Source organism: Corvus cornix, chromosome 2 (assembly GCF_000738735.6).
Source record: "Corvus cornix cornix isolate S_Up_H32 chromosome 2, ASM73873v5, whole genome shotgun sequence".
NCBI classification, from domain to species: Eukaryota; Metazoa; Chordata; class Aves; order Passeriformes; family Corvidae; genus Corvus; species Corvus cornix.
In genome coordinates, this window is record NC_046333.1 from 69,613,372 (window position 1) to 69,637,158 (window position 23,787).

Below are 23,787 nucleotides of genomic sequence, written 5' to 3' on the forward strand. Positions count from 1 at the left end.
GTACTTTATAATCAAGCCCATCAGTGCCCACCTTCTGCTTTCCCTACTTGCAGCTGGAGAAGAGATGACCATATTCCCATTCACAACGAGCTGTTTTATGCTTTGTTTTGTTTCCCATATGATGTTTTAGCCCCCCCAGCACCGCCTCTCCCACTCAGGGAGGATGACCAAAGTGGAGCAGTGTCTCCGTGAGAGGGCCACCCGCTCCTCCCGCCTGCTGCTTGTTTCTCCCCAGGTAGCTGGCTGTGAGGGGCCAACAAGCAGGCTAATTTAGAGGTCTAAAAGCTGGCAGCGGGAGTGCAATTAAGCCGTTTTCACAGACTGCTGGCCAAATGCAGCAATTTATTGGCTGAGTGATTGGATTATTCATTTGCAAAGCTAAGAGAGGGCATTTTCTTACCACTTCAGTTGGCCTGTAGTACTTGTGATTGACTGTCACATGAATCTTGCCAGTCTCTTTGCATCGTCCCACTTCATTTTCATTCTTCCCTTCCCACCTGTAAAGAAGATAAACATTTAATCAACCCATAATTACTTTAGTGCTCTGATCTTACCAACATTTGGCCTGCTTTCATTTACTTGAGGCTGGTGTCAATTCTCCCTGCAGGACAGTATAAACTCATTAGCTAAAGGAACAAAGGGAGAGTTTAGACTTGAATGGAGTAACAATGGCTTTTGAAGTCTCTTTGTTTTGGTTTTTGATTCAGTGGAAGGTCTAAAATACAGGGCTTCCAAATTAAACACACAATGCTAAGGGAAAATAAAATGCCCTGATTTCAGAATGTCTCATGTATCTGCAAATAAATATGACAGTGAGGATTTTCATTTGTGGATTGGTTCAAAGCTGTTTTCTTAAAATATTTTTAATTCTTGTATTTTGGCCAATACTTTCAGGAACTCTTTAATCCGTTAATTTTATAAACGTGAAGGTCTGTTCGAATAGCATTAAGCTGCATAATTTAATTTGTGCTTAACTAGAAAAAAACAAAACAAAAACAGTTCTTTGGGTTTTCGCTCCTACCTTGACATGGCACTCCACATACATGTAAACTCTACTTACTACCTGTGAGCTGAAAGCCAGCTCCCTTCATCCAAATCAGTTTCATATGTGTTGAACAGCCTGCAATTTGCTGTAATTTATGTGATCTGGTTGCATTGTGAACTATTTACCTAGAGACTGTCCTGGTTTCAGGAGCAGCAGAAGAGGAATGGTTTGGTGGGTGACCAGCTCTGCCTTCGGGGAGGTCAGGCTGAAGCTTGGAGGCCTGGGCAATGCTCCCACTCAAAAGAAATGTTTCAGATGACACATGTAGGAACGTACATCGATGCATCAAACTTCATCCATTGAATATACAAAATCCAGAGTTATGATTGAAATTCTATCCTCTCTTTGCTTTTGCTTTTAAGTACATACCATGGGGCTCTGAACCAGCTTGGCTTAAAAATGTGATGATGAAATCCACTCGCTTTTTTTTTTTTAATGTTTAAGTAAAATCTATATAAATTAAGTCAGCACTGTGATTTACACTCTTTAGCCTCAGTCATCAGCAAGGAAAGAAAAGCATCCCTTGCCTCCCACTTACTAATTTTTCTGCCAGCTCTTGGGATTTTGTCACTGATATGATTTCTCCTTGCTCCCTTGCTCCCTCAAGCTCTAGAAGAATTTGATTCTTTGACAATCTCGCCTTCATTTTCAAGTTTCTAGCCCTGAGGGCTAAGGAGAAAAGTCTGAAAATGTGACCTTTGTGTACCCATGCAGGTTTAAACATTGAAAGGCAGAAGGAAATACCAAATATGCATTATTGCAAGTTTTTAAATCTCACAAATTTTTAAGCACAACTCGTGATTCTTCAAGGACTAGCAAAGACTGTAGGATGCTTGATACTGGGAACATTTCACATGGAAATAATTTCCTACAGATAATAGTGACAGTGAAGTCAGCTGTTAATGGGCATGCCATGATGCTAAAGATGATTTATAATTTAAATTTTCTTTCTTTCTTTTTTTGCAATTGCTCTGTTGTGAGCTTGAACAGCAAAGTTTTCATTCAGAAGCCAAAACTAACATTAGTCCCTCCCTTTAAAGGGCAGAGGGTAAAAATGTGCAGGACTCAAATGAGCTTAATAGAAAACTAACCGTCACCAGTAAAACAACAGGAAGGGCTTAGATCAGGAGACGTCAGTTGTTGTTGGAGGTCACTGAGCAGAGAACCCCATTTAACACCCAACAGGCTCCAGAAGGCTCAGCCGAGCCAGTAAAGACTCACTTAATGTCGCTATCAAAGTTATATAACAATAGAAATAGCTTAAGAAGAAATCTCCACCCATTTTGTTCAGCCCAGTAATGTGAAAAGTTCACAAGGAGGGGAAAAAAAAAAAAAAAAAGTACTTCTCATTGTGAACAAAGTAACATTTGATAGCTGCACTTCTAATTACTCCTGGCACCTCGATGCTCACAGCTGGGATCATCATACCGCTGAGAAAAGGGACTGTGCGGGGGCCAGCCTGACACCAGGACCAAGACATCCATTTTGCCAACCAACTCCCCCTCCCCTCTCCCTCAAACCACAAGGCAGGAGAAAAAAATCCACCAAAACCATAGTCAAATTGCAGTCAGAATTGTTAACTGGAAAATGTCATGACAAATTATCCTGAAGCACAAGCATGGTGGAAGGGGCACGGGGAACCCTCATGTTGCGCTGTGGTTTCAGCCAGCTCCAGCCACTAAGACTACCCAGCTTCCTGCTCCTCAGGGCAGATGCCCACCTAGGCAAGAAAACAGCCTTGTGTAATTTGGGGGAGACACAAAGGACCCCTGGCTGAAGAAAGTCTAGCTCATCAGGACTGGGCTAAATTTACAGAGGACGGGGAGTGGATGTCCCCAAGCCCAGAAGGTGTCAAAGCCCAGAGCTCCCACGCAGGTACCTACTGGCCTAGTGCAGGCTGCGCACAAAACGCTGCTCCTCGAGCCTGCAGACAACGAGCCTCGGCAGCAAGGCCACTGCCTGCCCCACATTGTGCAGCTTCACCCTCCTACCGAAGCAAAGGATGTGTATGCTGTCACAGCTGATGGCATCAGCCGTGTTCTGCACCTGGAGAAGAATGGTTGACACCACGGAACTGCTCCGGACAGAGCAGGTTTGATGCCCTTTGCATCTACACTTCCATGTCGAGAGCCTCACTGCTGGAGATGGGAGCTTTGGGATTGCTCAGGACGACAGTCAGTTGTCAGCTCTGGGGGATTCCATTGCTATCAATGACCTCACAATTTTCCATAAAACTAAGATTCAAATGCATGAGAAAGTTTACTTGCTTGTAAAGTTCTTCAGATCAGAAGCTTTTAAACTCTGGATTTACAGCAGGATGGACTGCATTTAATTTAAGGCTAATTTCGTATCTGGAGATCACTATTGTTACAATACTTATTATCAGTGTTGATGAATGCTCCTTTGGCTTTTTTATCTTTGGAGGTTCCAATTATTTTTCATTTCCTATAACTATTCAGTAAGAGAGCAAGCTTCAAGCAATGAAAACTTCCACAGGTATAGAGGATTTAATGAGGATGACAAGCTGGGGTACCCACCTGGTAGGGCGTGAGTTGGGCAGGGAAGGAAACGGGGGAGCCAGGATAATTGAGGAAGGGTGGGAATAGCACTGCCATGGACCAAACGGTCTGGCTGTAATTGAGGAGCAAACAAGTCAAAGTACATTTATTTTTGAGGTGGTTAAGAAATCAAATAAATATGAAATTTTTCACAGAAGCACAGATAAACTGAACAAGTATATGCATCTCACCTCCTTGCTTGATCTTTACATAGAAACACAACGAATAAACATTAAAAAAAAACAATTCAAAACCACTAGAAGCTACAGCTGCTCAGCTTCTTTATCAAAAATAAAACTATCAAGTACACCTTTATAATGAAATAAAAGCAAATAGAAAATATTTTCACATTTGAAAATGAACAATAAATTAAATAAAAATAAAATTGTATGAAGATTTTGCTTTTCCTCCACAGGTAATATGACATAGAGCTTGTGTAGATTTCTCAGATCTGTGGCCTGATTTCTGCTACACACAAAATTAAGCCAAAGCACTTCATTCTGTCCTGGCACTTTATAAACAGCAAAACTGACACCATGTAACAGACCATTAATATCTTTTGCAACTAATATTTTGTAGGGAAACTTTAAATACGACTCTTCATATGTTCCTTTGCCACCAACTCAACCACAAGCTTGCCAGCAGCTCTGATACATCAAAGCAATCATAGATACAGGGATTGCTTACCCATGACCTTGTGCTTAAATCAAAAACATGCTACCATAAAGGAATGTATTAATTTTTTTTCAAAAGCTCTGATGAATCAGGTTTACAGTGGGTTTTTTTTGTCACTACTCAAATAGTCGAAGCATTGTCAAGCTCAGATTTAAAAAATTTAATTGTGACTCCATATTACAAGACAATAAAAAGAATACTTGCTAGTCTCCCTATTTTTTGTTTATTTTTTTTCCTTCTTCTTTGCAGTTCCTTGGAAAGCTTTTGAAGATCTATCCCTTTGCTCCAATTTGTGAAAGCTGGTGCTGGGAAGAAAATGTTTTCTCAAAGAATACTAATGCTCCTATGAAAATCAAAGCATTATGGAAAGAAAAGTTTCAGTTTCGGGGAAGTTCCATTAGTATCACCTGATACATAATTATATTAATAATACCTAAAAGAGAGGCTTTTACATTTTCAGAATGGATTTTTTTTTCTTTCAGAGTGGCTTAACAAATTCTACATAATTTATTCTTTCTTTAAGTGGAGGTTAGGAAAAAACAAAAGAAGTCCAGCTGGCCTGAAATCAGGTATTTTTCCAAATTGCAATTGTGAAAAATATTTTAATTTAATTTCAAGGGTTCAAAATATGGAATTTCCCATGAAACACCATATTTCATTCTAACCCAGTTGTTCTATAGGAGAAACTCTCATACCTCTTATGTATGCAATCAGATAATTAGATTATTATAGTCTTCAAGCCTTAATTTCAATTCTGAAACAGTTATTGGGTCTGCCTGCAGATAAAACCTTGTACCAATAAGAAAGTAATGAAAGCCAGCTCAGCTGAAAGAATTAATTCTCCAGTTGAGGTGGGTTAAATGCCTCTAAAATATATACTCTATTTTGAGAATGGTGATTTTTGAGAATGGTGATAAAACTGATGGAGTCCTAAGTGAGGATCGCTTGTGTGGGTTCACCCAGGCCACTGACATGGCTGGGCTCCTTTCAACTACCTCTCTTCAAAATGCCTCCAGTTGCTGTATGAGATTCTGTTCCCTTCCTCTTCATCTTCTCATTTTCTTTTCTCATTTAAATACAACACATATCTCTGGCCAGCCAGCAATTTTTGGTGGGCAAAAGCCAGATCTGGAAATAGCAGCTGTTTAGCTGATGACTACTGATGTCTCCTCCTCCATGTCCCCACATGCTTTCCATTCCTACAGCAATCCTTCAAATCTCATGTGTTTCTGTAACTCAGCCTTCCATTTTAAGATAGAAAGAAAAAAATAAACAAACAAAAAAACCCCAGCAAACAAACCAGAAAAACTCTTCTCCCTCGGTTCAATCTCAGTTCAACCTTCCCTGTCACTGAAGAGGCCACAGTAATTCACCTCAGAAGACCTTATAGATTATCTGCAAACTTCTCTGGTTTAGGCTGATCTTTTATAAGACCAGCTAGCATGTTAGTTAAGATAAAATTTGTATGTAGAACCAAATGACTAAAGTAAAATATTCATTTTTTCTGAATTACTTCTAATCCTGGAAGCAATGAATATTTCTGTAACAAATGTGCATGCATTTTTATATTAATAAAAGCCACAATAAATCTTTCTGCAGCTTGAACAGGTTTTTTTTTCTTTTCTTTTTTTTTTTTTTTTTTTTTTTTTAGTTTCCACATTTGCAGACAGCATTCTTTGTAGCAGTCTGCAAAGAACTCTGAGTGCTGTAGTGGTTTCAGGCTATCTTTGCAATCCTGTTCTAATTTAATAAGATTAATGGCAGAAAATTAGTCAAGACAAGCGTTTGCCTGTTTCGTTTACCCTGCTGTAGTTCAAATTATAGGCGGGAAGTGTTTTCCCCAAGTACTACTTAATTAGTAATAAGTAGAAGGGAAAGTAAAAGAAAAAAATGTAATCCTTACAGGGGAAAAATATTTGTAGCTCTGAGGCTTTCCTGTTAGTACAAAGGACTGAATTTGAATGATTCAGAGGACTATATAAATATAATTTGAAATTTGTCCCTTGAAAAAGAAATGTAAGAGGAAAAAAGCCACACAAGGTAGATAAATTTCTATGAACACTTTACAGTCCATTTCAGAGAGAGAATCAGTCTTATTGCAGCTGTACATTTCATTAGTTACAAAAATGTAGTAAAATTTCTCTCTCTCTTATTTTGGCTAGAAGACATAGTCCTGACATGTGCTACTGACTGGTTAGGACAAAATATTATGTTATGTTCTTGGAAAGACATTTTAGGCTGTCCTGGATTTTCAGCTGTACAAGTTAATGTGAATTGTGAGGAAGACAAAAAAACCTAAAAAAATAAAATTAATATTTTGAGTTGGTTGATGAGGCAGCCAGGATTGCTCTTCTTCCTGTTCTCTACTGCAATATCATGATGTGACAGCTAAGATTTTACATTTGCAACTTTTTCTGACAAAGCCCAAAGTGGGGATGGTTAAGAGCCCCTGCACATGTGCCCAGTGTTCTCAGATGTGGTATGAGCTCTGCCAACTTCTGTTTGCCATGACATCTGTCCTAGACATTTACTCCACCATTTCACCAATTTTGAAAGGCAGATTGTACAGCAGCACCGGGAAGCTGTGCCATCCCTTTTAGCAGTGGAAAAGGCTGGAAATCTCCCAGATAAGTTTTTGAGGTTGAAAAATTTCATAATACCTGCAATCCTGCAAAAACCCCCCAGAAACATCAGATAACTCAACCAAACTTTGAGGAACAGTAATAGGAAGAAAGCAGCCATCCTTGTGGGAACTTGTTTAGCAACTGCACTCTGGTGCACCAGTTCTGAGGTGCCTCATAAACTGTAAAGTAACAGATCAACGGGACTCACCAGTGGGGTCTCACAATGATAAAAGGGAGGATTTTTCTGCCAGGCTACTCCTTGAAGAAGATATATTCAGACTGGAGGAGGTGGGAGTAGAAAGTCATTGGGGCTTTCAAGGAAAGCCAGAGGTTACCAGACGTCTGGCTAAGGAGAGTGTGTGTGTGCTGCAAAAGCATGGGTCAGGCTGACACCTGGAAAAATTATGGAGGTTCTTAACAAAACTTCCCAAATCCTGAGAAATATTTTACAGCTAGTGCAATTTGAAAGATGAGCAATGGCTACAGGATGAGTAGTGGGTATGCTGTAATGTTATTCTCACCTTGGGAGCAGGGGGAAAGAATGGTTGGCTTATCTGAACAGCCTGCATGCAAAATGTTCAGAGTTACGCCATTGTCAAAATGATCAGCAACAAAATTATCATTAGCACTTAAAATGTCAACTCAGTCCCCATATGTATAGTTATTTATATATCACTTGTAAATGGCTTAAGGAATTAAAAATTTATTCACAGGAAAGAAATATTTCGGAAGAACCAGGGGGACTAGAAACCCAAGCCACCAATTCTAAAGCAATTTATGTTCCTAAAAATCCATGTCACTAGGTATCATGTGAGTTCTTATACAATTTTTAAAAATTACTTTTATTGATTAGTAGTTAAAAAAGGCAACTATGCCTTTGTACACACAAAGTACCTGCTCTACCTTATCGTTTGGAGTTATACCGTGAAGTTTTTCTGAGAGAGTAACTTGTGACTGATTGATTCAATCCAAATACTGACTGCATAAAGCATCAAGATAAATGATACACAGTCCACCATATGGAGCCATATGTCAGCACAAATTAAACTAACAGGACACAAAATTATGAGCATTAGGAACAACTAAATTTAAAGTAATCCTTTAATATCCCTTCTATAACAAGCTATTCATAAAAGTACTTTCACTTTTATTTCTGGACTTGTTATTTCCTTCAGGTTTTCTTGAGGGCTTAATTTGCTTTCTGAAAAACGCACCCTGATTTGTCACTCTTCAGAAATGCTGAGACTTCTTAGACCAACACCAAAGCAGGGAGTTCAGTTTTAAACTGATGGATAAATTTAGTGACATCAAAAGAGACTGTGATGTGGGGAACATCTGCAAATAAAGATATCCAGCTAGGTACTGACCTTTACATATCAGTCTCTAATTGTTAGTAATCAAAATTTAAAAAATGACAAAGTTTTTCACCAACACTGCCTCATCAAAGCAACCATTGCTGCTTTGGCAAACAATATTAGACAGGGACAAAGTAGTTCTCAAAATCATCAGAATTTTTACTTATACGGAGCAATTTAATCTACAGCATTTTCCTATCCATTCTTACTAGGGAGAATTAGCTGATAAACACAAGAAATGAAAGTACAAAAAGAGGAGAAAAATTAAGAAAGACAAAGAAATTACTAGAGCTCCTACTATCTCCCCTTAAGCCTCTCAAACCTCACTACTGTTACGGTATATGGGACAATGTGTTATCACAGGGACATCTTGTAATAAAGAAATGCTAAAAATATGGAGAGAAACTTATTCCCCGAACTGAGCTTTTGGGTTAGAAATACTATTTATACGGTCTCTCTCTCCCTCATCAGAATTTTTTTCTGGAAGTTGATGCCAAAAATTGAAACCAGACTAAAAACTCATTGAGGAGAAAATGTTATTAGCTCCCCAGCCACCCACTGGCTGTTCAAATAATATTGTATATATCTGTGCACTTCTGCATATTTATTGAATTTGTCAAGTTTTTGTTCCCAAGTAAAACTTATTGGCCCTGTCAAAAGTTCACCAGCTGCACAAGTGACTTTGATGGCCTGAGGAACAGCCCTGGCGCTAGCGTCATGGAAGAGCCTGTGGCTTTCCTCTCCCTTTTCCAGCTGAGATTGGTATGTGGATGCATGGGGCCCAGAGAAGATACAGAAGGAGGGAAATTGAAAAAATAATAAACAATAAAAATATAAATTACAGAAAGCGCTCACCAAGCCATCCTGATTTTATTATATGGCCTTGAGAAGGAATTTTGTATTTTCAATCAAACTATGTGGAATATGCCTTGTAAACATTCTGCACCCACTGCTCAACATTTCTATCGCTTAGTAGGAGGAGAGCTAATAGGAATGTAGAGGGCTTTGATACATAAGCCTTGTAGTGTGGCTGATGGTCTGTCACCTGGAAAGAACAGGGTTGGTAGGTGTCACCTCCAGACCGCAGAAGATGGGAGCAGGACCATAGGGATCTGGGGCACAAAATATTGGACAGAAAAGCCCCTCTTGCAGGAAGGTGATATCAGCACCCTGATACTAACATCTTTGAAGGTGTTTCTCTGCCCCAAGACAGGGAGTAAACGGGAGAACAGAGAATGAAGATTTTGATTAGAAAATTAAGACTAACCCATCTACATTTTAAACTTATGGTCTAGAGGGCAACACTAAATGTATCTGCTGTGGCAGTCATTCATGCCTGGAAGGTCTCACATGCTACATGTAGAAAGTGAAGGTAGGAAAAAAAGAAGAATGTAGACAAACAATACTCTGTTTTGTGACACCAAATGCGAGAGGCTAGAAATGTTCAACCCATGGCTGCTCTCTCATCTTCATACTTACACAATGGTTTTCCCAATGTGCTTAAATGACTTCTCCACAAATTCACGGACACTGTGGACCTCCCCAGTGGCTATGACAAAGTCCTCAGGCTCATCTGTTTGCAACATCAACCACATGGCCTGCAGAAAGATAAACAAAGTCAGATTCAGTGCACATGTAAGTGGCCTCTTTGGTACCTGATATTGTATTACAGCATTTTTTGATTTGGAAATAACTACGCGTACACACACATACCCCAAGCCGGAGAAATTAGCACTTTCTTTACACAGTGGCTATTAACCAGTTCAATGCAACTCTGAAAAGAGTTCAATTATTTCTTATTACAGAAAACAATGCTGTATTTGATTTTCAATTTGTTTCACAGCAGGAGTTTCTGCAGGGGAGACTTTAATATGTTTACTTTTGAACACTGAGACTTGGTTTAGTGCTCAAGAGCACGGATTCACTTGTTTAAAGCACTGCATGAATTGACATCGATATGGGGAAAAGAGCAAAATTTTGTCATGTTTCAGTCCAGAGTGCTGTTGCCTGTCTGCTACAGAATGATGTCAAACATACTGAAGCATGAAAATATGGATCCTTTTGGCTGTTTCTTCTGTCACAATTGTTTTGGCTGAGATTTTAATTAAGAGTAAGTATTTAAAAAGGTATTTAACCAAGTTAATCCAGTTTCCCTGCTGAATATGTGCTGAATGTTATATATTAAAGCACTGTAGAAGAAACTTTTTCTTTTGACACAGGAGTAGAGAAAACACTGGTGGAAAAGCGAGACAACCATTAACATCACTTTCAGAGGACTGTCCGTGCAGCAAGAGTTTCGCAGTATCTTTTGAAGCAAAACTTCATCAGATTGTCAACATATTTGCATTTCATGGCAGCAGCTTTTAATTCCCACGGCAATGTCTTTTGCAGAGTCCTCTCCCACAAACAAGTAACGATGGTAGGCGCCATCTCAGAGGGTTGGCCAGATAAGTCAGCATGAAAGCCAGAAAGCAGATGGAAAAGAGGTACTCCAAGACATGTCTGAGATATCACTGCAGGTATGTTTCAATTTTCTGACATGCAAGGCACTGCTCTAGTGACTGGACTGTTTGACTGCATAGGAGCTGTAGGTGGACAGAATAATTATTACTTTAGATCAATCAAGTTGATGCAAACGCTTCATTTCCTTTGGAGAGGAAAAGGGAATACCTGTATGGCATGATCCTCATTTAATAAATAACCAGAAAAGGGAAACAAAATAGTTCAACTCTCTCTCCATATGGTAAAAAGTACTGTCATCCTCTCACATTGTACTCCACGATGCTATTTGCATTGACCTCTTCACATCAGCTTTAAAGAAAACAACTTTAGTAGGTCCCTTGATGGTAGTGGATATTCTGCAAATCAGATTAATAAAAGCTTTGGGATAGCTCAGTTTCTCTTGGTAAATACCACCTGAAATATTCAATTTTTCCTCTCTATTTTCAATAAATCAGTGTCCTGCATAGAAAGGCAATACATTCAACTTAAATGGTTCTATTTGCGAGCCATTTTTCTTTATTATTTTATGCATCTTCCAAAGTTTTGACAAAATTTTATTAACATGTTCTTTTTGAACCTTTTTACTTCTTGAGTGTGCATGGAGGGCTGGGTTTTGGGCAACTGCAGTGTAAGTCCTTGACATAAATTATGAATTGTGCTTTAGGGAGATGACCTGCTGGGCAGGACAATGGCAGCAACTTTATTTTTCCTTTCCAGGATTGAACATCCTAGCCAATGACGCAGAAATACCCAACTGCCTGATGAAACTCATCTTGTGGGGAGGAGATGTCTTAACTTGTATCTCTCATATGAGCTTTTTTGGAACACTGGGGTTTCCCTGCTGATTTGAGAGGTCACTGTTAATCACCAACTCCTGTTTCTTCATGACTGGACAAGCTTGCAAGACTCACAGTAGCAGCAGCTGCATAGAAAGGTAACAGGAATATCTAAAATAAGCGGTTGATATTTTTTGTTCTCCCAGCCTAGTCCCCGATTTCACAGACCTTCAGGTTTCCTTAAGCAGCCCAGCTGAAAACAACATGCTTCCTCATATGAGAGGCCACTATTTGAGCAAATAAGGATTTCCAACATTAGACAATCAGTCAATCAGGGGCAGTGATTCTCCTCCTGACTTTAGTGGATGTTTGCTGTACATAATGAACTCCTTTTCTTGCCTTGACACTGTAGTGTCAGTTACATTGGAGACAGATGCAACGACAAAACCTCATTTATTGGTAAAAATCACCCCTTTCCCAGAAATGCTACATTGGTTGACCGAATACACAATATTAGCATAAGCATGTGCTATTTGACCTTTGGTAAAGTAATATTAATATGTCTAAGCAGAAGCAGGATCAGACTTCCACCAATTTTTTGCCACCCCTCCACTTTTAAACACCTCAGTATTGTAATTCCTTTGACATAGATATAGTGCAGGCACTTATGCCAAGACATTCAACAATCCAGTGAGTATTTAGAATATTTACACATTACTTTTTGTATTAATATGAAATAGAGTTGAAAGTTTTGCTTTACTTTATACCTACATTGAAGGAGACAGCTGCAAAACACTAACAAAAACCCAGCCTTTGACAGTGGGCCCAAAGAGCATTTGGATGTATCAGCTCTTGTCTACCATTTCAAAAAGCAAGCAATCACTGCCTTAGCAATGAGACTTAAAATGCAGTAAATTTCAACAGGATCAACTTAGAAATGATCAAGCAATGCAGATAGAGTTGCTAAGAGCAATTTTTGCTTCAAACCCTACCAGGAAAGAATGTTTAGATTAATGGTTACTTGAGAATCTATCACAGTGGGTTCTTTTATTTTTTCTGGCATTCAGAATTATTGGCACTTACAGTTACCTCAGTCCAATCAGGTATGAAAAAAATTAACATGCTACAAATTACAAAGTAATTGATAGCTCTGTTTTGCTTTGAGGAAGGAGACCAAATGCTGTTGCTTTGAATGGGTCTGCATGAACAGTGTGTAACAAAATGCCGAGGTGAGCCATAAGAGAGAAAAAACTTTGAATGAGTTCCATAGTCAAAACTACATTTCCTCTAGTACAGCCCATGACAACCAATAAGACATCCATGTACAGGCAGTAGCTATATCCTTTCCCTACACCAAGCGCCAGGAATGTGATTCTCCTCACATCGGACTAATAAAGGTCCTTGACCTATGAATTTCTAGGCATTTCCTTTAAGAATTCATATCGTACCAGACTCCAGGCTGAGAACAAGAGGAAAAGGGGTGATACAGCTCCAGGTTTATTTGTCATTACTGAATGGCTTACTGGTTTTAACAGAGGGGAAAAGCTTTGTTTAAATTTCCACTGAAAGTAATTAATGGTTATTGACTGGCAAATGAAGAACAGGTGACACTCTGAATTAGAAGATAAATGATCTCATGTTCTAGCGTGATAATGGGTTAGTAATTGCTACAAAGCCTCAGACTAGTGCATCCCATCATAATGCTAGATCATGTCCAGAACACAAAGGCCCCTGTGTGAGAGGTATTCAGCCGTTCACCTCCTGATCCAGCTGCAGAGTGATTTGCTCCATTTATTCTCTGATGGACTGCACAACTGAGGCAAAAGTTCACCCATTCTCACCTTCCTGTTCACATGCTGAACCACATGACCCATGACATGGCTGAACTGGGATAAAAACATTGCCCAGCTTTGGCTCTTGGCTATCTTTTAACCGTTGCAAGGTCATATATTTTAGGAATTTTTCTGGTGCAGGAACTGAGAATTGTGGATTTTCCTGTATTTCTTTGTAAAGGCTTTTATGGACAGGCTGACAGCAAGTAAAGAAATTACTTGTGTTCAGTTCTGCCAGCATTTCCTGAATTTTTTGCTCAGTCCAGGTAACAAAATATGGGCAGATGTTGAAAAGGAGGAGAAAACTACCATGGAAACAATTCAGGCTTCGACTGTCTTAGAATAAGACTGCTCCCTTAATGGCAAAAGTGACAAAACATATTTTTCATATTTGAACTCTTTTTGGCTCTGGTCTAGCGAGCCACAAAGTCTAAAGGCACTTCTATGTCATTTACTTTTAAAGACAGAAACCTAACAGGAGATACACAGCTAGTCTAGCAAGCAGACACACTTTTATGATTATGTGGACTAGGATATCTGTTCTGCATGCCTGAACTCCAGCCTCTGCCAAAATCTTTCCTCTTTCATCTTTCCCCTCTACCCTTTCCTCTATATAAACCCCTGCCAGTAGTAAGCACCATTTTCAAGCAACATATCCAAAACATGAACAGTCTTCTCCCTGCCCAAATTTCTTTGCTTACATGGTGTTTACACTTGGGCTAGTGAGTGGGAAACCCCAAGTTTGACTAACACAACCCCCTATAGATACATTTTGTGCATGCCACTGCCATTATGGTTGTGATGTGTCTGCTTGTCTCGAGAATCTAGAGTATGTTGTAGATGTGTTTCACCATTAACTTCCAGTCTAGCATCCCAGTAAGAAAACATTTATTAACTGGGCTGTCATCCATGGACAACAAAGACCCGGTAGTTGAGGTTATGTTTAACTCTATAAATTTGAGACTTTTGTTTCACTGTCTGCTCTAGCACTGTGTATTGTTAAAATGGGCTCATAATCAGGTATCTTCCTATTCAAGAGCAAAAATAAGTCCAACTTCTTAAGATTTTAAAGTACAGCTGATGATTTCTGCTCTAGAAATAAAAGACAATTTTTTCAAAAGAATAAGTAAAGCCATTTCATACGTCTCATCCAATTCAAGACCCAAACCAGATATAACTAAACAGGTCCCCCAATGGGATAAATAGGAAGTGCTCCTGTTGGTACTGGTTACTATTGCCCTGCACTGCTACAGAGTAGTTTTTTCCAAGCCCTATACTGTCAAAAAACCCCACTTTCATATGTATTTCTATGTGTTATGCAGAGAAATTCTGACTTCATTGTATTTGCCACACATGGAGGAAAAAAAATCAAACCAAATCAGTAATGTTTACTTTAGGAGATGGAACAGATAGTTGCAGCCTGATGCATGGTGCATTGTCTGTGAGTTTTGGAGGCAAAGAAGCAGAGACTGGTGAATGTCTCGCTCTACTTACTTATCGCTGCGGAAGGAATGGGTTACCTCAAGGCTGTCAACAATCAGGGAGCAATTTCTGACTAAGTCAGAAAACATCACCACCTGGAGAGACCCAACAGTACATAATCACCATTTATAGAAATTCTGTCTTTACGGTATTCCATACTCTATTGTCTAGAAGTGGGCAAAAGCATTCAGTGGGTTGGATATGGTACTCTGGAGATCCCAAACATAGCTATCCTGCTGGGGTCACCACTGGAAGGAGAATTGAGCATTTTGGGCCAAAGATGATGAGCCTTTACAGGGATGTGGGAGCAAAGGAGAGCCTTCTCCCCATATGGCAAGCACAAAGGCTTGGCATGACTGCTGTTCCTGTGTGCATCATGAGGGACTGTGCCACAAAAGACAAGACTATTGTACCACCTCCCTCTCTGCATTGTCCCAACTCCACGGCACTGGCATGGAAAGAGGCTGCTTGGCATCTCTCGTGCTGAGCGATGTGTGGAGATGTCATGCCCACGCACTTCCTGCCTGCCTGGGATGTGAAGCAGTTCCAGATGCCATCACCCAGCTCCTCCTGACACAACCCAGCTGACTGGCTGTGGTTTCTCAAGCTGCTACAGAACTGACCACAACTGATGTTCGTGCCTTGGAAAAGTGAGACGGGACATTGACTCAGAGATCTGAACCCAAACTGACTCCCAGTTTATCTATTTACTCACTTTTGGAGGCGCAGGGAAGGAAGAAAAGGTGCTGCACTGAGGGCTGAGTCACCCACATCTCATTGACTTCTGCGACTGTTAAAAGAGTAGGTGTGTCCTGGGTGTACCCAGTAGGCGTCAGAGCGTGTTATATAAGGAAATTATATAAAGACACAGTGAGACATATGTATAACACACAACAGAAGGGGGAAAAAAACCTCCTCACGCATGTTTTGCACATAACAGGGGCAAAGCACACATGGCTGAAAAACACCAATGAAGCTGAAGTGCAGCACAAAAGTATTGTGATCAGAGTAAATTGCGAGCTGCCTCTGCCTGACAGCCAACACACAAAAGTGTTGGGCATGATCCCATGCTCCCTGCCACAATGGGAGTTCAGTCTAGAGTAATGACTATTGCTTTACTACTTGTTTCTGACAATGTTATAGGTCAAGGCAAGCACAGCAGGGAGACTCTTGCCAAAGAAAACCACGGGGATGTGCTGCCAGGCATGCCGATACTCCCAAGAAGCCAGTGACAGCAGGAATATGGCAGTATGCATAATCAATGTACCGCTACGCTTTTTTCCCCTCTAAATTACAACTCTTCTTGCTCAGCTACTTAAAAACAAGGGTGCACACCCAATAAGTAAGAACCTTACTGGGCTGTCACAGTTTGTATTTGGAAGGCAAACTGAAGTTCAGGATTAAGGTCATTGTCTGTCATTGCCATTGGTGACTTTTCACATGCTCAACCCTTTCTCAAAACCTCCAGCAAAAGAGGTACTTCCCAAGAAGGGCAGGACACATGCCTCTTCCTTTCCTCGAAAGAGTCATCATCCTGTTTTGTCAGATTACCAAAAATCACAGCATTGGTGCAAGATCTGTTGCTCAAGGAACCTCCATTCATGGAGAAACACTTCGGAATGCCATTTAAGTATCTATCAGATCTCATCAGTTTAAATGCATTTTGATATGCTTCTTCCTTAACTGTGTAATGCTGAACATAAGGACTCCAAAGTCTGTGTACAAAGTTTTTCCTTTAGCACTGTCTTTTCTGCTCCCACACAGGAGACATTGAGTACTTATGACATGGCAGCTGCTTCTATTCAGAAGAGCGACATTTGCAAACCATAGACATCGCTGACACAAAAAGTATAAAATGGGAACAGATTTGAGATGAAAACATTTTTCTCTGAGAGAAAAAACACATAATTTCATAAGAAACAATGGAAAATTTACCTTAAGAATCCCAAGAAAGCAAACAAATAGCAAGTCTCCCAGGATATAGTTACGGAGATAGTATGAGATAGGGATTCATTTTATAAACTTTCTCAGAGATTTTTAAAGTTACAGTTGAGAAATTGCCACAGAAGCAACTTGATGCTTGGTGATTTAGTCAAATCCTATGGTTTGGCTCTAGAGGTGAACTTGTGTTTAGGTCCGTGATTTTTTTCTTTCAAGTTGAAAGAGTATAGTTGATACATTGAAAGATAATAATCCAACAATTATAAAGTTACTAAGATAATAAAATACCTGGTAATCTTTGTGGACCATCTCAAGTGAAAACAATATCAATGTCTTCTGAAACAAAAGCCCTCACATCTGTAGGAAATACTAGGAAATACTGTCTAACTTCTCTCTTGTAAGCAGATAGGCCAATTGTTTCACAGATCTCAGGGAGGACTCGTGAAACTTTAGCAGGCACTTGTATTAATAAAAACCACAAGAATTATAATCCAGATAAACCTTAAAGGTCAACCTTCCCTGTTAACGCAACATGATGTTTCTCACATGGACCTCAGGTGAACACAAAGTTCTCATTGTGTTATCAAAAACTAGATTGCTCCTTTTCTTTTTTCCTTGTGTCACTGAATGTCAAAATATTGTTCTTTCAATACATGGAAGTATTTGTATACAGTTTTATAGCTGGTCTTTAGTTGTTAGCTGGAGGCAAAAAAGAAACAGTAAAGCTGCTTGTTGGGAAACTTCAACCAACAATGAAAATTAATATAGTCCTTTTTTCCTGCCGAAAAAATTTTGAACAGATTTTTAGGTCCACAATGGTTTGTTTATTCTTCAAATGGTTAGATTGGAAGTGACATGTGTGACACAAAGTAAATTAATGAAAAAATACAGAAAGGATGCACATATGCTCTGTTTCTTTTATTTTAATTTTGGGGGATATCGTCGCAATTGCTAACAAAGTGCTTCCTTAAATTCTGTTTAAGAGAAAAGGGAAAGAAATTCAAAGCTAAAGAGAGAGAGAAAAAGAAAAATCTGAATTGCAGAAAGTATGTGTGAGTTTTAACCATTCAGATTTGTATTACAGAGACAAGAGTATAGAACAAATACATGTTTCCCAGGCTCCACCTAGCAGACAATTCGGAAAGATATTTGACCCGCTTCCCCCTCCCTTTTTACCCTTCCAGAATTAATTTTCCCTGCTATTTTTATATGAGTGTAAGACAAAATACCTCTTCACAAAGAAACAGACTCCATTTTGACAGGATTACTCACAACTAAAATAAAGGGTTGTACCCAGGTTGCGGTGAGGGCAGAGCAGTCTTAGGGACCCATGCCAGGAAGGGCTGGTTGGGGCCACGATCTAACCACAAGAAAACAGATGAGGCTTTCAAGTCAAGTACTGGCATGTTCACTGGAGCAAAACTATCAGCCCCAGAATAATGATCACAATGTAGATATTGATCACAAAATGTTTACAGTGCAACATTTGACTATAAAAAGATCCTGGTTCCTGCTTCTAACACCTGTACACCTCCTATTTCTTTCCTGGATTGCTTAAACACTTACAGCTAAGCACAAGCTGACGTATTCCTTTTGATGGATGTCAGAGGAAGAGCGTGATCTGTGGGCCAAAGAACTACTGATCTCCACAGAAACAAAAATGCTCTTATCCATACCATGATTCAGAAAATTATTTTCCCTCTTCAAATCTTCCTTTCTTTCCCTCTCATCTGTCAAAACTGCTTCTGCAGCTTGCTAGCTACTCTGCTCCGGGTTTGTAGGTCTGCCCAGTGCCTATCCAGTAAAGGGCCCTGACTCAGGTTAAACCACTAGCTGCATGGTAAAAAAATTGCTAAGAGCAGCAGAGACTGCCAGAGCAGAGGCAGATAGGCTCAGAGATAATAAATCAGCACTTCATAATGTTTATACATGTTTGAGGGTATAATTGGGAAGGAAGAAGAGCAATCCTCTAAGACAGTAAGAGTAACAAAGCAAGAGCACTGAGATAAAATTTATGAACAGTGTTATTGATAAAAAATGAAGGGAGAAAGAGTGAGTTAGTAACATAAAATTTAACTGAAATTTATTTTATAATTTACATTTACCCCTCAAATTTCCAGAGTTCTTGCTTCACACTTTTGAACTTCATGCATTTTCTCCTCAGACTCTTACAAGTTTCCAAATAATGTTACATTCCTGAATATTAATCTAAAATAATTGAATTGAAATGTTAATTTACATCTCTTGAGAAAAATATGTATTATTGATTGGGTTCTTAAAAATTAGAGTAATCCTTGTCTGAATAATCCGTGTAAATAAAGAGCCTGCTATCTTAAACACATCACGGAGCTTCACTTTTTGGTTTTATTGCAGTTTTCAGTGCACTGGAGTTGGAAGTAAGAAAGATTTTCACCATTAAATCATTATTCCTTATGAGACAGTGATAAAATTGCACATCAGGCACCATTTAACTAACTAGAAAAAGCAAGAAGACACCTGAAAAAAAAAAAAAAGGATGCTAAAGTAATCTCATTCCTGGTAAAACGGATTTTTTTTCTTTTCCTTTACCAGAACATTTCAGGTGACAACATTTTGGAATTTGATACTAAATTCTCTTGGCTGAGTACAGACTGAGACAAGCGCACAGCTTTGATGCCTCGGGGATATGGTAATGCAATACAGAGGGATTTATTTTCTTTTTTATTTTTACCTCATGTCACAAGTTCAATTTTAGGCCAACAGTACCCAAAACGGCCACCATGTGATATAGCAGCTTATGCAAAGAGTCTGGTGGTTTTAACCCAAGCCCTAGGACAGAGGAATCTGCCTCACAGACTTGCTGTCTCAGTGTTAACGCTACAGTTGCTCTGACCGAGTTCCTCCGTGCTCAGGTTGGGTACCAGCTCATGGTCTCTGCCATCCCAAATTGAGGCATGGAAATTTCAGCTAGAAAAAGGCAGCAGTAAAATGATCCCAGAAACCAAAGGATGTGTTTTAGAAGTCTGGCTGTGCAGCGCAGATGTGAAAAAGCAATGTGAAGATTACTTTCGAGCATGCTCAAAAATACATTTGGAGGGCATTTTGCATTGACCTTCCCTTGGCTTGCTCTGGTCATTCTGATTCCACCGTCATTAGCAATTACTGCTCCTGCAACAGCAGTCAGTCCTGCATCAGGGAAAGGGAAGGATCTGCATTGAAACCATAGATGTGGCTGCTCTCCACGGGCTAGTGTCAGAACGGAATAGAAAATTTTATTCAGTTTGTTCCCAGCAATAAATACAATCCTGGCATCCTGGATAAATCCTTCACATAACAGCATGTGTTCTTTTATGCACCCTGGGAGCGATTCTATTTAAAGCCATGGAATTGTGGGTGTGAGACTGTAAGCACATCCACTTACCCAAAACAAAATTAAAACCTGTCTTATATTAGAGTCAGGAGAGCTGTTACAAAAAATGCAAACCATATGAAGTTTTAAGTATACTTATGTTTTTTATCTGTCTCTGTGTAGCATATACAATTGACTTTCACTGCCTGAGATGAAGTGATGACAAGTGTTTTACCATATTATTACAGAATACCCCAGTAGCATTATCACACTTCAACTTTTGCTCGCAATAAATCTCTGCTACATGCATGTCAGAAGTCATTGCTCATATCACATCCAGACAAAGTAAGGGCCCTCCCTCCCCAATGGACATGAACGAGACTCCACACACACTAGGTATCCTGCCATTAAGGCTGCAATAACTCCCGCAGGTCAGACACCGGGAACAACATTCCCACACGCATTACTTGGCAAGGGCCAGAGGTCTGTTCTCAGGCAAATAACAGTGGCACAGGCATGAGTCATTGCAGAATGCAATGGATTTATCACCACAATGACACCATCATCCCTTATATGCTGGTTTCCATATGCAAGTCTCATTCAATTTTTTTTATTCTTCTTCTCAGAGATTTATAACTCAACTGCTGAAACATATTTCACATGAACACAATTCTCTGTTCTGTATGTTTTTTGTAATAGCTATACCATAAACCATATTCTAATTACAGGGATCCAGCTTTACATCCAGCCTGCTTACTGGTTTCAGTTTGGTCCAACCAAATGATGAGCAGTGTTCCAATCTCAGCAGTGTTAATGACTCTCTTTGGGGTCTTCACTAAAGCATTTGATCTTAAAGCCCAAATTCTGCTGTCTATGAAGCTGGAGTCATAATATTTATGCAACTAGAGTGCTCTAAGAAAGTTAAGGGTAGCACAGACATTTCATGATGAAGTGCATTATTTATTGTAGAATTATATTTACTTTTGCACTTTTATAGTGAAAGGTGGGAATTCAAACATTCTTCCTTAATACTGACTAGCTCTGGACTAATTAAAGAAAAATTAAAGGAACAGAGAAATGTAAGGATGAGAGCACACAGAAATCATTATTAGATTACATACTCCAAAACTCAACAAAATAGACATTTCTTGAGATCGTGCACATTTTTGTTATGATGGAAGAAATAAGTGAGATAACTACAAAGGTGATCAAGATACTAATAACCAAGCTACAGTGGTTTCCTGGTGTCTTTTGCTCTCTTGCCTAAACTTCAGCAAATTTATTTTTTCCCTTTTTGCAAAATAATTGAAGGAAACTTGGAAATTAACTCTTTGAATATTTTCTCAGAGAAATATTGCATCTGCAAATCATGCCTAATTCTGGCTTCATGTGAAATTAATTTCATTAATTTCTACAGCCTACCAATATAAAAGAGAGGAAAGTGGGGTGTGCAGTTCATGTCAGTGTAAGTAGCTCTCTGATGCTACAGTGTTTTCTGCATTTGACCCAAGAACTAGTTGTAAAACCAGGTATGAAACAAACTGTTGCATCACATGGTGAAGCAATAACTAAACTTAGTATTAAACGTCCTCACTTAGTATTCTTCCCCTTTTCAGCACAAAGAAATTACCAAAGCATGAGACCATGTGGGAAGGAAAGGAAATAAAACCATCTTGCTGCACATCCTGGAGAAGCATCTAAAGCCTGAGACTGCTGTAGTCAGACCTCCCTTGAATCCTGCCCTCTTTAGCTGCCACCTCTCCTCAGTCCCTGTGCTGACCCCCTGAATCAAGCCAGATGGGACTGGCAGAGACATGTCAAGGAAGTGCTGAAAAGGTGACTTGGGTCTCTGGCAGCTAGTCTGGAGCTCATTTCTTTGCGAAATCTCTGGGGGCTGCTGCTTTGCAATTTCTCAGGAATGTTTAATTCTCCTCATCCCTTTGCCGAGTCTCTCTCTGGAGAGGTCATGGAGGCCTGTGACATCCCTGGAGGGCACTGCCTAACTAAATTAGCATGAGATAACTTTGGACTCTCTTCCAAACAAGAAAATACAAGGGAGAGAATTTCATTAAAAGCAGAAGACTAGGTGATCCAAGTTAATCCCAGCCCAGAGCTGCTGCAGAAATGTTCTCTGTTTATATTTTGACTTTACTCTCTGTTACAGAGTTCACTGACTATAATGGAAGCTGTGTTAAGTGCACAACTTGACCTCAGTTGACCAAATCTTAGTTTCATAATAAAGACAAAAAGTGGGTTAGGCGGCTCTAAAAGGTCTGATTAGTTACTGTTTTGCCTGTTTGTGTGTGACTACGTAGGGCACTGAGTGAATGGTAGAAGATAAGCACCGATGTACTTTATTCTTTAGATGAGCTTTTTAATGAAGAACCATGAACACTTTAACACACAACACTACTACAACACATAGGTGTGTAGGCTTAGAAAATACAACCAAGCCCCAAACTTGCATTTTGGGTTTTTTTTAATGACTTGTGTACATGGAGTTTTATTTAGGTTCCTCCAATGGGTGCTGGAAAAAAATACAACTTGGAGAAGAGGGAATGGCAACCTCTGCACCCTGTCCTGCAATAGTGTTTCCCAGGCAACTCAAGGGCAGGGTGAGACAAAAAGGTAGATTGACACAGCCAGCAATATCCCACCTCATCTTCCAGCAGTGAAGTGATCCCAGCAAACACCACAGCAAATAGCTCCAAAACAAGGATTTGATTATTTGTATACAAGCAGGATGGAGAACAAATTAGAATTTTTTTTTACTTGGGCTGAGGTTGTAACAGCTGTCTCCAGGGAAACAGGAGATGAAATAAAAATGTTCCCAAAAAACCTCATTGCCTGAGCTTCATCTATTGGAAAAACTGAGCTGGTGAGACCCAGGAATTCACACTTCAAAGTACTGTTAAATATATTGGTAGTAATAAAGTGAGACCACCCAACTTAGTACAATACGAATGAAAACCACAATATTCTTACAAACATGAGATTAGAAAGGGAAATCTTTATTAAATGCTGTTTGTAAGCCAGTCCTGCATAACAGCATGCTTTGGCTATATTGGGACAAATCCTCCTCCTTCTGAGAAGACAAGAAGAAAAGGAAAAGGTACAAAAGTTCATGCAGTTCACATTAAGGACAACCCAATGTGCTCTCTCCCTTCAGGAAGGAAATATTAGTATGGCCCCTTAGCTACACTCTGAGGGCAGTGATCTGCTGGGAAACATGATTTCAAGTCAGCAGATCGTGGGGCACCAGCAGGCTAAACCAGGCTTCTTACTCCTGTCTTAATTGTGTCTTTTTCACAGAAGGACTGCTGCTTTGCCACCAAGTTTGTACACACGCAGTTAAAAAGCGAATTTTCCCACTGAGCTTTTCCAGAAGAACTGAGTGTCTGTTTAGTAAGTGCTTTTTCTAGTCTTCCTCAGAAAGATACACCAAAGGAGAAAGTTATTCCAGCATGGGAGAGAGCCTGGAGAAACCACATGAAAATAACTTCCTTCCACAGTGAATATTCTTTACCCACTCCTTAAAGCTCGCTTCATCACCAAAATCACACCCTGAAATCAGGCATGTGGGCCCAAATCCAGCCCCCCTGGAGTCAGTCAAATCTTTGCTATAGACTTCTGTGAGGATGGAATTTCATTCTGTATGTAGGATCCTGT

General features: G+C 39.6%; 1 protein-coding gene across 1 annotated transcript in view; it reads right to left on the reverse strand.

Moving 5' to 3' along the window:
• GMDS (GDP-mannose 4,6-dehydratase) overlaps positions 1–23,787 on the reverse strand; it is a 412,544-nt gene that overhangs the window by 73,829 nt on the left and 314,928 nt on the right. Inside the window, 2 exon segments of the mRNA XM_039549037.1 lie at positions 401–497; positions 9,737–9,855. Coding sequence (XP_039404971.1) covers positions 401–497; positions 9,737–9,855 — 216 coding nt within the window.